Source organism: Poecilia latipinna, unplaced genomic scaffold (genome assembly GCF_001443285.1).
Source record: "Poecilia latipinna isolate Pla-1442-1.1 unplaced genomic scaffold, P_latipinna-1.0 Scaffold1919, whole genome shotgun sequence".
In the NCBI taxonomy this organism is placed as follows: domain Eukaryota; kingdom Metazoa; phylum Chordata; class Actinopteri; order Cyprinodontiformes; family Poeciliidae; genus Poecilia; species Poecilia latipinna.
In genome coordinates this window covers 87,308-103,307 of record NW_015114535.1, presented here as the reverse complement: position 1 = coordinate 103,307, position 16,000 = coordinate 87,308, and the positions used below count along the sequence as shown (strand labels likewise).

Below are 16,000 nucleotides of genomic sequence, written 5' to 3'. Positions count from 1 at the left end.
CAAAGTCATTGGTGCAAACTTAATTATTTGTAAAAAGCTAATAATCATGTAGCGATGTAATTGTTAGCATTACAAATGTGTCCCTAATAGTACTTTTATCTCTAAGATAGTTCTTTACGCTTTGATCAGAACTGCACACCAACACTGAGAAGCAGAGGTTAAGGCAGAATAATGTCTATTTAAGGCAGAATAACACTGAAGAACAAAAGACAAACCACATTTTTAAATACGTTTAATGTTTCGTGTAATGAATAAAAAGCACATTACTATCACATTGTTAAATCTTACATTATCACTGAAGAAGACAAGAAATTGAAATGTTTCTTTTTTCACTTTCACTAAAGTCACAAAAAAATGTCACAAAGCAGATGGTAATACTGTCGATCACATTAGCTCATTTTTATAAACATATTCAGCGTATGGTGGTCTGTGCTTTGGGTCCTATATCTGTTATTTTTTTCTTCATACTAAAATACATGTACAGTACCTCACCTCTCGCCAAATGACTGCTGGAGATAGGCAGCAGTCCAACCACCATCATCTCCTCTATGACCCTGCAATCAGCAGATGTGGATGGATGGATGGGCGGATAGATAAGAAACAGGAGAAAATATTAAGGAAGTTGCTTTTGTTGATCTGTAAAGATCAGAAAAGCTTCCTTAATGACCACTCTTATGTTTTGATATTGAAACATGTAATTCTCAAACTGCATACAATTCTTTTTACGCATAATATTACAACATATTTACATAACGTATTAGCTGCTTATAAAATATACCAAATCCACAAGGAAAAACTAAAAAATGCCAGCTTACACATCTCATTCTTAGCTTTACATATGATGCCAGTTGAAGTATATTTTTTGAATATAAGTTATATATTTGTACACAAGTAAATGCTTCTTAGTCTTTGTATTAAGCTCATACAGTAAAAGAAAAATGATATCAGACATCTGAAATACACACAGAGCCACAAGGAGATAGTTGCTTCACATTGTTTGTGCAACCATGCAAGTTCATTTCATCACATTCATCATGAAAAACAACAGCAGAGCAGACTCTGCTGTAATTATGACTCAGATCCAATCAAACATGGAGAAGGTGAGGATGGTGTTGTTGGAGAGGGGGGCATCACATTTGATTTTTCAGGATCCTCTGGGACATCCGCGCGCAGGTTGCTTCCCAGTGAAGTCCGCGCGAATCGATGGACGTTGTCACGTATAGATGAAGACAAAGAAATGATGGAGGTCCGGGACCAATCAGCATTAGGGTTCACTCTCCTCAAAACTGACCGGCGAAACAAGATGTATACCCACGGATCTAGGATTTGGTTCCAGGTTGCAAAACGTATCCAGAGAAGCAGATATTTCACATTAAAATGGGTCCTGGCAACAGCTGTCTGGGCAATGAAGACCTAACATTGAAAAGAAAGGTCAGCAGATGGAAAATAAGATTAATTAGACAAAAAATAAAGGATACAAATAGAAAATTAGTAAGAGTTGGAAAAGTTGAAAAAAAAGAGGAAAAAGGATGTAATTGGTTAATATTACAAATATACTCAAATTCCGAAAAATAATTATATGTGAGTTAGTTGCTAACTGTGTCATGTTCCCTGTGGAGTAGGGACAACAGTAAAACAGTTAACCTCACTTACTTTAAGTAAATTGTTGCATTTTATGAAGCATTGCTTTATTAATGTTATGCTCAAATTCTCCAGTGGCAACAAACCATGCTACAAAAAGCTTCTTTTCACATGACAAATAGACTACAGGTGTCTTATATGTTCTGTTTAACATTCAGCCGGCGTTAGAATGCTGCTCTTGTCTAAGCAATGCAAACAGTTGATAAGTGCAGATCCACATCTTTGCATTATAAATGGTTGCATGCAAATCGTTAGATAAGCGTAGAGAAGCTTTTACAGCAGCAGAGAATATTTACAGTTTAAAACATTAAGGAAAAATCCTTATAAACCAAACCAAATAATAATAATAATAATAGCACTTTTACAAACACTCAAAGAAGCTTACAAATGAAATAAACAAATAATAACACACACACACACACACACGCATATATATTCACAGATTGTTTCATATTATATTGTCAGGTCATAGTGACAGTTCTAACAAATATGTAAAAATATTAATAGAAAAACCACATTGTTTATAAAAGTTACATACTGCACCTTTATCTGAGTGGGACAGAATGGAGAGTCAATTGCAATAAAATTATGATGGGACATGAGATGATGAGACTATAACATGTTGTGAGTTACATGATAATGACGTGGATGGTGGTTTGGCATCATCACTGTACAAATACATATCCATGGGTTTTAATTACAGATGGCACTGACATGCTGGTGTAGCAGGCATGCTGAAGCTCACAGTTAGGACATGAGGGGGTGAACAGTGACTGTTTCAGCTGTGCCATCACATTTCGATACATGTAATTTGTTACTCGCCTTAATTTGCACACTTTTATCATGATGTAAATCCAGGGATCAAGTATCTGATTCCAGGTGGCAATTCGAATGAAGAACAAAAGCATGTCATCACTTGCAGGGAGATTCAGTGAACTCATCAGAATATAAATCTGCGTGGGATGTTACATAATTAGGGTTAGACATGACTGCATAACAGTACATGTTCCAACATAAAGGGAATTTGGACATTTTCACATNAAAGGGGGAAACAAAAAAAATTTTTAAAAAAAAAAAGGGGGGGAAAGGTTTTACAATCAAAAAAAAAAAAAAAAAAAAAAAAAAAAAAAAAAAACATTACAATTTGTTTTATTTGTTTATTTAGCTTGGCAACGGTGAAAGTGATTTTCCAAGTTTATTTATTATTTATTAATAAAGGTTGACTTTTGGAGATTTCATTATATAGTAACATTAATAAATAATTAAATTTTTAAGATCTGGAAATGAAAATTGGTGCCATTTTTAAATGTTTTCCCTGTATCCAATCCTTGATTAAAAAAAAAAGAAAAGAAAAAAGAACTAAATTCACCAACCTTTTTTTTAACCAGTTTGTTCTATGAGTTTGTAAGTCTAATTACTATATTTTAAGTTACTATTTCAGCCATAGCATTAAGCTGAATCAAATTTCTTTTGCATATTTTTAATGCAACTGATGAATGAAAATTCTGATACAATTATTGATTCAACAAGATCCAAATATTTTGCCAAAATCTAGAATTTGAGGCCTTTAGTCAAAGTCATTGGTGCAAACTTAATTATTTGTAAAAAGCTAATAATCATGTAGCGATGTAATTGTTAGCATTACAAATGTGTCCCTAATAGTACTTTTATCTCTAAGATAGTTCTTTACGCTTTGATCAGAACTGCACACCAACACTGAGAAGCAGAGGTTAAGGCAGAATAATGTCTATTTAAGGCAGAATAACACTGAAGAACAAAAGACAAACCACATTTTTAAATACTTTTAATGTCTCGTGCAATGAATAAAAAGCACATTACTATCACATTGTTAAATCTTACATTATCACTGAAGAAGACAAGAAATTGAAATGTTTCTTTTTTCACTTTCACTAAAGTCACAAAAAAATGTCACAAAGCAGATGGTAATACTGTCGATCACATTAGCTCATTTTTATAAACATATTCAGCGTATGGTGGTCTGTGCTTTGGGTCCTATATCTGTTATTTTTTTCTTCATACTAAAATACATGTACAGTACCTCACCTCTCGCCAAATGACTGCTGGAGATAGGCAGCAGTCCAACCACCATCATCTCCTCTATGACCCTGCAATCAGCAGATGTGGATGGATGGATGGGCGGATAGATAAGAAACAGGAGAAAATATTAAGGAAGTTGCTTTTGTTGATCTGTAAAGATCAGAAAAGCTTCCTTAATGACCACTCTTATGTTTTGATATTGAAACATGTAATTCTCAAACTGCATACAATTCTTTTTACACATAATATTACAACATATTTATGTCATAATAAGCAACGTATTAGCTGCTTATAAAATATACCAAATCCACAAGGAAAAACTGAAAAATGCCAGCTTACACATCTCATTCTTAGCTTTACATATGATGCCAGTTGAAGTATATTTTTTGAATATAAGTTATATATTTGTACACAAGTAAATGCTTCTTAGTCTTTGTATTAAGCTCATACAGTAAAAGAAAAATGATATCAGACATCTGAAATACACACAGAGCCACAAGGAGATAGTTGCTTCACATTGTTTGTGCAACCATGCAAGTTCATTTCATCACATTCATCATGAAAAACAACAGCAGAGCAGACTCTGCTGTAATTATGACTCAGATCCAATCAAACATGGAGAAGGTGAGGATGGTGTTGTTGGAGAGGGGGGCATCACATTTGATTTTTCAGGATCCTCTGGGACATCCGCGCGCAGGTTGCTTCCCAGTGAAGTCCGCGCGAATCGATGGACGTTGTCACGTATAGATGAAGGCAAAGAAATGATGGAGGTCTGGGACCAGACAGCACAAGGGTTCACTCTCTTCAAAACTGACCGGCGAAACAAGATGTATACCCACGGATCTAGGATTTGGTTCCAGGCTGCAAGTTTTATCAAGCAATGCAGCTTGTCCCCCTCAAAACCAGTACTGGCAATGGCTTTATCGGCAATGAAGACCTAAAGATTTTAGAAGAGTTGGTTTGGGTATAACATTGAAAAGAAAGGTCAGCAGATGGAAAATAAGATTAATTAGACAAAAAATAAAGGATACAAATAGAAAATTAGTAAGAGTTGGAAAAGTTGAAAAAAAAGAGGAAAAAGGATGTAATTGGTTAATATTACAAATATACTCAAATTCCGAAAAATAATTATATGTGAGTTAGTTGCTAACTGTGTCATGTTCCCTGTGGAGTAGGGACAACAGTAAAACAGTTAACCTCACTTACTTTAAGTAAATTGTTGCATTTTATGAAGCATTGCTTTATTAATGTTATGCTCAAATTCTCCAGTGTCAACAAACCATGCTACAAAAAGCTTCTTTTCACATGACAAATAGACTACAGGTGTCTTATATTTTCTGCTTAATCAGCCGGGATGTTACATAAGTAGGGTTAGACATGACTGCATAACAGCACATGCTCCAACACACATGGGATTTAAATAAAGGGAATTTGGACATTTTCACATAATGTCTTGGAAAATTACTAAAAGCCGATGAAATGAGGAGTCTTTGCAAGCAGATTGACAAATACTTTATAAATACATATATTCATCTATTGTCTACACAGGTCCATCAGCCACCTGTCCAGGCCACTGCAGTATTGTATATGTTCATTATTAATATTCTCTATCTGATCTAGACAATTAGTAGTGAGTTGATTTTGGTCAAAACTTGGTGCTGTTTCACAATGTGGTTGTTATTTCATAGTTTTAGTGACATTTTTCTCACAGTAGAGTCTAAAAGATTGTGAAGTGGGATGAGTTGCCGCACTGAATATACAGTATGTTGTAATGGTTCACATAATGTGCATTTCCTTTAAAGGCATGGTTTCATTCCTTCTGACAACCTGAAAAGTGCTAAGTCAAAATAGGGATTAAAGGAACCTGTGATGCAAGCTAAAACCAAATTGCTCTCAGATTCACTTGTCAAGGGGCTACATTGCGACAAGCAAATGAAGCATAGAAAAGAATACAGAGAAAAAGAGCTTGACTTGATGCCTTATTAGGGTTTAAACATCTGTAGTAGTGAGATGGAAAAAGAGGACAGAAGACTTAAAGTTTAAGTCAAATCCTTCTCTTTGTAGAAGCAACCTTATACTAAAATAAATTTGCAGCCATTTTATTTCACATTTAATACGTGAATCTCTTATGCTAAGACTTTGTAAATATTGAATTAATCCCAAAAAAACAGCAGTCATGAAAATACACAGAGAGGGTCATTCTAAAAGAAAGGAGGAAAGAAGAAAACATCTTACCAGCAAGGGGCACCAGCAAACCGTGGAAATGGTCATGATCAGTATAAGCTGCAGCATCATTTCCGCTTCGTGGTCTCTGCTACGCTGTCTCCTCTGTGCTCCACAGTAAACCTTGAGCAGGGTCACCACACTCACAGTGTTCAGCAAAATTGACGTTGCAATGCTGATCAGTCCAACCAGGGAGAAAAGCAGAGCAAAACTCCAGTCACTTGTTTTGGGGGTCATGTTGAGGAAACACCAGGAGCCAGGAGTCTGAATGTGGTAACTACCAAAGCCTGCTTGTGGCAGCAACGATATGCTTCCAGCGATGAACCACACCATCAGCACCATGGAAATAGTCCCTCTCTTGGTCATTCTGGAGGAACTTGCAAATGGATGGTTGATGCCAATATAGCGCTGGGTGGCCATGGTGGCACCAAGTAGCAGAGGCGACAATCCATAGAAGACCAGGGACATACCCATGAAGTTGCAAAAGTGGCATGTAGGGTCTAACTCTGTCCAGTCAATACGTGTAGCATGAAATGAAATCACGAAGGAGCCAGAGACCAGCAGACCCATGAAGTCAGTGACTACAAGACCACCCAGGAAGATGAGGAAGAAAGAGGGAGAATTATTGTTTGTCTGTCTAAAGGATTTGATGAGGACAATAAAGGCAATTAGATTAGAGATGAGGCCGAAAGTGGTGGCGGTGGCTGAGTAGCTAACGTTTTTGCTGTCAGGATTATATTTATATGAAGTGGTGGTGTTGTTGTAGCAGGATGGGGTGTGGCTTGAGTTATTCATGATGCTCATCAGATGGAAATTCTGATCACTCAGCGATGTAGAGATAGTACAAGCTTCCAGGAATCACTTCATTCACCTAAACAAATGAAAATGAAAGTATTAATTCAAGACTTTACTTAAATTGTAGTTGATAAATTGATAAATAATTAACACAAAAGTCACAACCACTCTACAAGCATACTTTTTGGTAGGATATTTGTTGCTCTTTTTGTAAAAACGAACCCCTTGTTCTAACCTTTGCTCTGTACAGAGAGTCTGGACTCTGTTGAAGTTTTACATTTTACCTAGTCGCTAAGATTTGAGTGAGACGTGTACCGTAGCGTTCGATGATGTGCAGTAAACAAACCCATGGGGTGTAAGGCCATGACATGTCAGATTTTCGAGTAATAAAATGCTTATACATTCCTCTTGTTCTGATTTGAACCGCACAATATTTGGAAGGATGTCCAACATGGACTGAATGACTTTTTTCATGTCCTCAGGTGCCATTGCAAAACTACAACCCTATAGACAGACTGCAATTCCAGAACAGTGCAGAAAAGAACAATTTTATCTAATAACAGAAAACAAACAACAACAAATAACATCCAAAGCAGCTGGTCCATGTGAAAAAGTCCTTAGTCACAACAATAGTCATCAAGAAAATAATAACTGGCAATGAGTCTTGACATGAGGGTGAAGTTTTCTTTTTCACTCTTCTCTGCAGAATGCAAACACATCTGAGGGTTCCTGGGTGGTGTGCTTAATGTTGTATCGCATCATGTCTTAGACAAGACCACTCCTCACCTGTGCTTTTATTTTTTTGGAGGGGAAGGAGTCATTCACAATTGAACTTGCTCATGGTGCATGGTAAAGAGCTAGAGCAGGTGCGTCACATATGGAGGCAATTAGTCTTCAATGGAGCCATCCTGGGTTTGATTGTCAACCTTAGAACTTTTGCTGCATGTCTTCTCCTCTTCTCTCTCTGCCCATTTTCTGTCTGAAAGCTGCAAATAAAGGCCATCGCTGCCATAAAAGCTTTTAAAAAGATTAATTTGCTGGTGTGCTTCAGATCTTTCTCCTGCAAATTCACTTTGACATTAAGGCAGCAAGCTAATGTCCAGACAAACTCTGTCCAGGATTTTCTGGTAGAGAACAGAACTCGACAACAAGTCGTACATTCATGATGCAAATCGACGAAAAAAAATGAAAATAAATGAAACATAATTTTACCAGCAACTTGTTTGAATGTTGGTTGTTAATGTGCTCTGGAAGTGACTACTTGACCAATCATTCCTGTGAAGGTTCACCACTGTTTCATATTCTCTCTACTTGTGGATAATGATAATAGCATAATAGGTTGTGAAATTGAATGAAAGGATACAGTGTTTTCAAAGCTTTTCATTGAAAGAAGGAAAAAAAACTATGAATTTACCCTTGCACTAAATACATCCCGGTGAAACCAATTACCTCCAGAGTAATCAAATTAGTAAACAAAGTTCACTAATTTAAAGGAGTTGCTAAAATAGAAATCCGGCTGTTCAGTAAAGACCATAGAGGTTTATTAGACCTTTTGCAAACATGGAACCTTTTGAAGATCAAGGAACACAGCAGACAAGTTTGAGCTAAAATTGTTGAGAAGTTCAAAGCAGGGTTAGATTATAAAACAATATACTTAGTGTAGATCATATTACACAGCACTTTTCAGTTTGTCGTCCGAATGTTGATGTGTTACAGCTCAACTGCAAACCTACCAAAGAATGACTTCACACCAAAGCTAACAGACTAGAAGAAGAGAACTAATCCAGTCTAAACTGGGAGGAAAAGCAGCAGGATCAAAGTAATTGTTGAAAGAAGCATTTTGCCTCTAGCCGTGTAGAGGGCACTGCAAACTTGTGGAAGAGGGTGGTTCAACCAGATGATGCAAAAAAAGAAACAAAACTTTTTCGCCTACATACAAAACAGTATGTGTGATGATAAAAGGTGTTTTAGCATCACATTAGCTTGGAGGGCTGACTACAAATCCAAGCCACACTTTCATCACAGGAAATTCCAATAAAATTCATGAAAGTCTGTAAATACATGTTTTTTTTATATCATTATTTCCTTTATTTTTCTCATTTATGTCTGTGCTTCTTCTAATATCATCAGTAGTGATCTATTTATTTGCTTCATTCAAGAGAAGGGCAGTAAAAAAAAGTTAAGATTACGAGCTCAGAAAAAAAAAAAAAAATCTGTCCCCAAGCAGGTTTTTACTATCAGTACGTGTAAATCAGAAAAATGTTCATAAGGACAAAGCAAAAGCAGGGTACAGATCTGTAAATACAGCATGGGAGTCCAACAGTGGATGTGCTAACTTTATTGAGTGACTTTAAGCCCGCATCCCCTTTTCTCCTGCCTGAGTGACTGATAAAAGCTTGTTGGATGTTGAATGAAATGTGGGTGTCCGGATCGCTGCACTTTATCACACTTAAGTAAACCTTAAGACTTCATCCGCTTGGTATGTGAGTGATGCTTTTTAGGTGGGGGGAGGGAGAAAAAACAGATGGCCTGCAGAGTGAAGCTTAGATTAAAAACAGCACGCTGAAGCATCTAGAAGGCCAGACACAAGTGGGTTTTCTGCTGCGGTCGCATACCATGGTACAGCTGGATGTCATTATCAGCATACAATGGTTGTTAGACTGCATTTAGTTTCAACTGCAATCTTCGCTTGAAATGTTGTACCTACTATGCGTTTTGACCTTCCCTCCATAGTGCTAACTATTAAGTATCCATTTTAAATTGTATAGTTTTGCTATAATTTGTGACCATTTTTATTTTGTAAATCCAGAGCACAATCGATTTAATACAATACAGCCTGGTTCGTTAGTTATCAAATACAGATAATTTGAGAAAAAATGAATTCAGATATCTTGATATTTTACTGTCCTGTTGGTGAAATAACAGCTAAAACAAACAACAAAAAATAAAATTACAGCCATTGTGACACACAGACGTGTTCCATAGTTGCTCAACTTTTTAACACAGACACGTTTTATTTTGTATTTTGATATCACATTTCAACATTTTTATGTGATATTCCCACAAACAAAAATTGATGGAAGAGCTGGTGCTATGCAAATAGAAAGCTGTTCTGATATGTCTATGTTGTAAAAATGTGTGCGTGAAACCTGGGAATGTTTTCTGAACCTATGCAAATTGTGGTTATAATAACTATGTAAATTAAAATTATACAATCGCACCCCTGTGTAGTTAGAATTCATCTCTGAAAAAGTCCCTCCTTGGTTTCTTTAGAAAGTATCTACAACAAAATGTGGGTTTGTGGGTAATTAACAACCTAGTTAAAACATCCATAGCATTTTGATCGTATAACTAATTGTAATTGTTGTGTAATCTTATTTTAAAGGGACTTTTCTGGTTGAATAAGGGTAAAATAAAATAAAACAATTCAAATTTAGCATAATCACTAGCCTACTGGTTTCTAGCAACCAGTAGAACATGTTTGCAATCTTTGCTGAAGTCAACACAAAAATGACCTCTTACTGAACTTGTGAACTTTGAGGATCATTGTTTTGGTTTTTTGGCTGGAGTCCCACAATGTGCATCCCACTGTTTCTGTCTGACCATACAGTACTTTCTTCTGTGGGCTTATGATGATAATAAGGAAGGTGTTTTTGAATATTCAAAGCATTAAGCTGAACTCACCAGAATGCTGTGAATTAACTCGTCCTCTGCCGTGTAACCCTCCCTGTGATCTCGTCTGCCAATTTCTGTCCTTGTCACTGTAAGCTGGAAATTGGATCCATTGTTCAACCTCAGACTAGTCTGAAACTTCTACTAATTTCACAACAAAGTTCGTAAACATCAGTTCAAGTTCTTTTGTATAGTTTACTTTACATATTAATTATGCAAACTATTTAATATGGACTTACTCCTGTGACCTCATGGTAATTCTAAAAAAAATAAATTATAGTATTAGTGCAGTCAGACTAACCCTTTGAAAACATTTAGGGAGAATTTCTCAGCTTTTCCCATGTTCAGGTTTTAGTAATTGCAGGACTTTTAGCCTGAAATCCTTCCTGTATTAAATTTTACATTTTTAGCTTATTTTGTATATTTTTAGCTGTATATAGAGGGAACAGTGAGGTGAAAAAAGAAAAAAAAAACAAAAAAAACAAAAAAAACAAAGACATTGTAAATGAGTGATGTACAGGAGATCAGACAGGAAGGGGAGAAGCTGTGGATAGCTTGGAAGGTGTACAGCAACATTTTAAATTTGATTCTGTATATGACTGGAAGCCAGTGAAGTTGTTGTTGAACAGGGGTGATGATGGAAAATAAGAGGATTTTAGTAATGCTATGGGCAGCTGAATTCTGGGCTATTTGAGGTTCTGGGGGGATTAGTGAGAGAGACCAAAGGGAGTTACAATTATCAATTCAAGAAGTTGCAAGACTGTGGACCAGGATGGAGGCGAAACATGGGCAAAGGGAATGACGCAGTTGGTTGATGTTACAAAGAAAGAAGTATGCAGCTCTGATAATTTTTATGACACCCGCTTTTAACCTAAAGGCAGGGAGAAACCAATGAGCTGTCATTATACAAATTGAAATTGTTGACTTTAGATAGGGTGGATTTTGTGCCCATGACACTCATGACACTTTATCACTTAAATACGTTTGAGACAAACCAGGGGAAGAGTGGGATCAGAAGGATTTTGGTTGGATGAACTGAGAATGGCCTGAAAGATATGATTGAAACCAGTCAAAGGGTGTGTGGTTAATGCCAATGGATAAAAGCTTATGAGGGAGAATACTGTGGGAGACGATGTAAAAGGCCGCACTCAAATCGAGTAGAATGAGAAACCAGACCAGAAACTATGACATTAGTGAATCCCAGGCGAGCAGATTGCATAACCAGGGCAGAAACCAGAAAAGAATAGTTCATGAAGACTCTTATTAGTTAAATGAAGCTAAAAGAGAGGAGGGGATAATGGCAGAAATAACCAAAAGAAGAGCTAAAATGTAGGACTTTACAAGAGGTCTTGGAATAAGATGTAATGAACATGTGGAGGGCTTGAATTTCTGGATGATGTTTTATATTAATTCACCAAACAGCATTTCTCCATAGCATTTATTATGAGCATACAACATGGTCGTCTTTTTGTCACTGCAACGGAGTCTCATAAGAATGCATTTAAATATTTATTCCCTTTCAGCTGCAATGTGACTCATAGTAAATCATTTTCAGGCAAAGCTACAGCCATATCAGCAAAATCTCACAAATTCACTGCTTTGTCAACACAGACACATGGTATTCACCATGCCATTTCATTAATGTGGCCATGTTTGATACTTATTGCAATTCAGTCAGCAAAATGAATGCAGATTTTATATTGTCATCCACATTTAAACCATAGGACAAAAAAATTAAATTGAAATGTGTTGTAATTGTATTCCATTGTATTGAGGGCTGCTGTAATTCATGCAATTTTATAAAATAAAAAAATATTATTTGTGGAACAGTTATTGTCAGTGCAAGACAATAATTAGAAGAACCTTAAAGGTTCTTTTGTTGGACAGCTATTTTCTATACCTCTTCAGACATGACTGACATGTTTCGATGGAATACTTCCAACTTCATCTCAGATGTCACAGTCGATGTTACGCTGCCTAAGCTGTTTCAGAGAGTAAGAAGCAGTCACTGTGTCATTTCAGCTGGCAACACCGGATTTTTTATGCAGCTAAAAGCAGCACCACCTATAATTATGTTTCTACCTCAAGTTTTGATCTGAACCCACAGAACATGTTTCAACAAACATTCACAGCATGTTTGAAGCAGAAAAGCAGATGTTATTTGTTGCAATTTTAGATAAAGCACTTTAAACCTATTTAAAAAAAAATAAAATTTGCAACATTGTACCCAAACCTCTCGGCTCACCATTGCCTTCCTGCACTAATCCACTCAGTCCAAACCTCGCTTACAGCTTAGTCTGGTCGTCGTCCCCCTTCACTTGGATTCCCCCGTAGATTTTCTACCGGGCAAATCAGTGAACAGAAGAATATGTGAACAATGACATCTATGTTCTGCGCTGTTTGAGAATTGTAGTCTGTTTGTGGCTTTAGCAATGGCAGTGGAGGAAGTGAAATAAGCCGTTCAGTCTGTGTTGGCCAAATATTGAGTTATTAGCAATCGTTTCTCAACATCAGGCTACCAATCCTCTCAATTCGCCAAGAAAACAAAGAAAAGGGGGCAGCTCAATTTATTCAATAGCATAGCTTATGTTAAGATGCTACTTATTTCTCTGGATGCTTCTGATAAATAACATTCAACATGTCTTCAGTTTTGCTTTTGTAATCCTTAACTTCACATTAGAATGTTGCGTAATGTGACCACTTTAATTCAATCAAAGCTGAGGAAATGACTCAAACTCCCTGCTGCCATTCACCGTCAGACCTCATTATTTGACTCAGGAGTGTTGAAGCAGAGACACATCTAAAAGTTACGGGACACCAGCTCTGGAGAGATGGATTTCAGGACTCATCTCAAAAAATGAAAATTACTTTGAGAATATATATGTAAATATATATAAACTCATATCAATATTGTTTAAGTTACAGGGTTAAGCTTCAAAGAGATGTTGTTGCATGTAGAACACAACTTTATTCTGGTGTAAATCAACAAGTTAGATTTATACATTGCCACTAAAAATGAGCAACGACATGAACAGACCTGTCAAGTAGCATGATCGTTATGTCTGTTGTCTTGTGTGACTGCTCTCTTGTGTGCCAGTGATTTGAGAAGGAAAGCTTGTGGTTGAAATGAAACTTACCTAACTGCTGACATTGAATATATCTTCCTGGACGGAGAACTAAAAATTTGTCCGTTATGCACAGATAAGAGACAAAAATATGATGGCACAAAAAAACGACCAGAGGAGTTCCCACTGACTTCTTTTCCAGCACACCGAGAAACACAACTGAAATAAAAAGTGCGCTCGTACGTCATTCTCAGACATCTGTGAAGATATGTTGAAGCAGGAATTGTAAGTTACACTTCCTGTCTAACTGACAGAGAGGCGGCTTCTTCTGATGTCTTCTCACGGTGAGTCACACACCAAGAGCATAGTAATAGTAGCAACTATTGTTGAAGACTGTGTATTTTAGATTTGTTTTTATTTGCTGTTTCAGTCAATAAACATGACATGTAAAATAAACGTGTCAGAATCAATTGTCAATTGTCATTAATTGCCAATCAATAATTGTTCTTGATGTCTCCAGGATTTTTGACTGAAGAACGAGGTGAATAATGTCAAATATATAAAGCTTTATTACCATTCAGTATACTATATATATACATATACATATATATATATATTTCTCTCTCTTTTTTTTACATAAATATGCTAAGTAGAAAAGGTGAGTGAAAATTTTTTTACCTAAAACCTGAGCAACCTGTTTTGAAAGAATGTTTTCTTAAAGCTGCGGTGTGTAACTTCTATACAGAAAGCTTTCTACACATTTGCTCAAGCTGTCACCATGTTGTGACAGTTTGTCATGAGACATGATCTAGGAAAATATCTCAGATGATCTCGCCCACCTCTTCCCCGAACAATTATTGCCTTCTGAAGAAATGCACCACTCTCAAACAAAAGCAAACAGTCAGAGCCAGGTGAAAGGTATTAATGCCTTTGCTCAATCTCATGTGCTCACTGCTAAATAAGCTAATGGGGGAAGAACGACTTACCATTACAGAAAAACCACTTATCTGCTGTCAACGGTTGTGCTAACTAATGTGAACTTTCACAACAAGATCTGATATCACAGAAAAGTTAATCAAGAAAAGAAGTCTTCATGAACCATTTTTTTTTATACTATGTTATGATATGTTTTTAAAACTAAAAGGAAGCAATTAGTGTGTCGTTTTCAACGTGCCCTCTTTCTCAATATATTGTTTACAGGGATTAGTGGTGCGAAATTCAGTATTCTGCTTCATTATCCCTGGCTGTGTTACGGTAGGTTGATGCTTTAATATGAACATCAATCTTGTAAAATTTTGTTTTTCATATTAAAGCATCAACCTACCGTCAGAGAATGACATTTAAATGTTCTTTGAGCACTCCAACTTAATTAGACAGTAAGTGACAATATCTGTTTCAATTTAATATCCAGGCACCAGTATTCATAGCTACCAAAGTATAAAATACAGTACAAAACATACTCAAAGTCCAAAAAAGGAGATTTAAAAGTGTAACGCTCACTGATTTTGAAATAGAAACACTGTCTGAGGCATAACTAGAACCATTTTTTATGTCACTCCTGTTTACATAACCTGGCTTCTCCTAACAAGGCTAGAAGACTCCTGGACATCCAGTCAGCTTTTTGATTAAGGCCAAAATATTTATTTTTGGCTGATGGGGACTGGTATTGACGTCACATAAGCTTAGCTTAGGACTCCTAAATTTTGTCCATAACATTGACCACAAATTGTGTGGAGTTCTAATAGAGACAAGAATAATGATACAACTTTTATGATGATCAAAAAAGGTGTATCATCAGCTTGTTTAATGTGCTTAGTCGTTGGTTATAAAAGGTTGAGCACACAATGTTTTTCTTAAACTAAACTCTGTAGAACAGTATATTACTACACGATGTAATGTAGCATAAGTCAGTGTCTTCAGCAGAAGCACAAGAAGACGCCAGTAAAGCTGTAATGACAGTCTGGGACGTGCAGACTGAAATCCCTAATTGGCGAATTTAAATTATTGCTGCTGGTCAGCTAAAACATCATTTTTTTGGACCTCTTATTACCATATTGAGGCAGGCTAATGAGAAATTGTGTAACGCTCACATTTTCAGAGTGTCGATTCTCTCGGAAGTAATGCTGAATACATGCAGCTCCCTGTAGAGGGGTTGGCCTGAACTGGTTGAACTAGAATTATAACCCATTATCACCATTTTTCAGCCCAAACTTAATTTCTCAGCTTCTAACTCTGCTGGAATGTGATATCATTGTGTTCAAATGTACACTAGTACAAGAGGGCTTTAGTGGTTCCCGTGCAGATGGTTTCATGTATCCTTAATCATTACTGTAAAATTCGCTTGAGAGCACAAAAAGAACAGATAGGATTGTGGGGGTTGATTCACTGCCATAATTCTCACATGTTTCCCATTACGGAAACATTATCTGGATAGTACTGGGCATGTTACACTAATGAACACCGTGGTTCCAAAAGATATAGGAGACCAAAGTCCGAATGAGTTTTCAGAGGCAGCTATAAAGTTGTTTTTCTCCTTACATGAAAAA

The 16,000-nt window shown here is 36.5% G+C and overlaps 1 protein-coding gene across 4 annotated transcripts; it reads right to left on the bottom strand.

The window, feature by feature from the left end:
• Window positions 1–215: 215 nt before the first annotated feature.
• Window positions 216–13,663, bottom strand: tbxa2r (thromboxane A2 receptor). Of its 4 annotated transcripts, none has more exons than XM_015015501.1 (3): window positions 13,527–13,663; window positions 5,935–6,793; window positions 216–1,413 (listed from the first exon to the last, which is right to left on the bottom strand). In XM_015015501.1, the coding sequence occupies exons 2-3, from the start codon at window positions 6,724–6,726 to the stop codon at window positions 1,069–1,071; spliced, it is 1,137 nt and encodes a 378-aa protein (XP_014870987.1). In that variant the 5' UTR covers window positions 6,727–6,793; window positions 13,527–13,663; the 3' UTR covers window positions 216–1,068. The 4 variants fall into 4 exon arrangements, with proteins under 4 accessions (XP_014870987.1, XP_014870986.1, XP_014870989.1 ...); XM_015015503.1 differs by lacking the exon at window positions 13,527–13,663 and adding an exon at window positions 2,464–2,594 and having other exon boundaries at window positions 1,331–1,413; window positions 5,935–6,838; XM_015015500.1 differs by lacking the exon at window positions 13,527–13,663 and having other exon boundaries at window positions 5,935–6,837.
• Window positions 13,664–16,000: the final 2,337 nt, after the last annotated feature.

Bases quoted from the DNA above. Each gene is read 5' to 3' on its own strand.
- tbxa2r (XM_015015501.1), bottom strand. From the start codon at position 6,726: ATGAGCATCATGAATAACTCAAGCCACACCCCATCCTGCTACAACAAC. The intron at 1,414-5,934 runs GTAAGATGTTTT...TTTCAATGTTAG, and splicing joins TTTGCTGGTGCCCCTTGCTG to GTCTTCATTGCCCAGACAGC.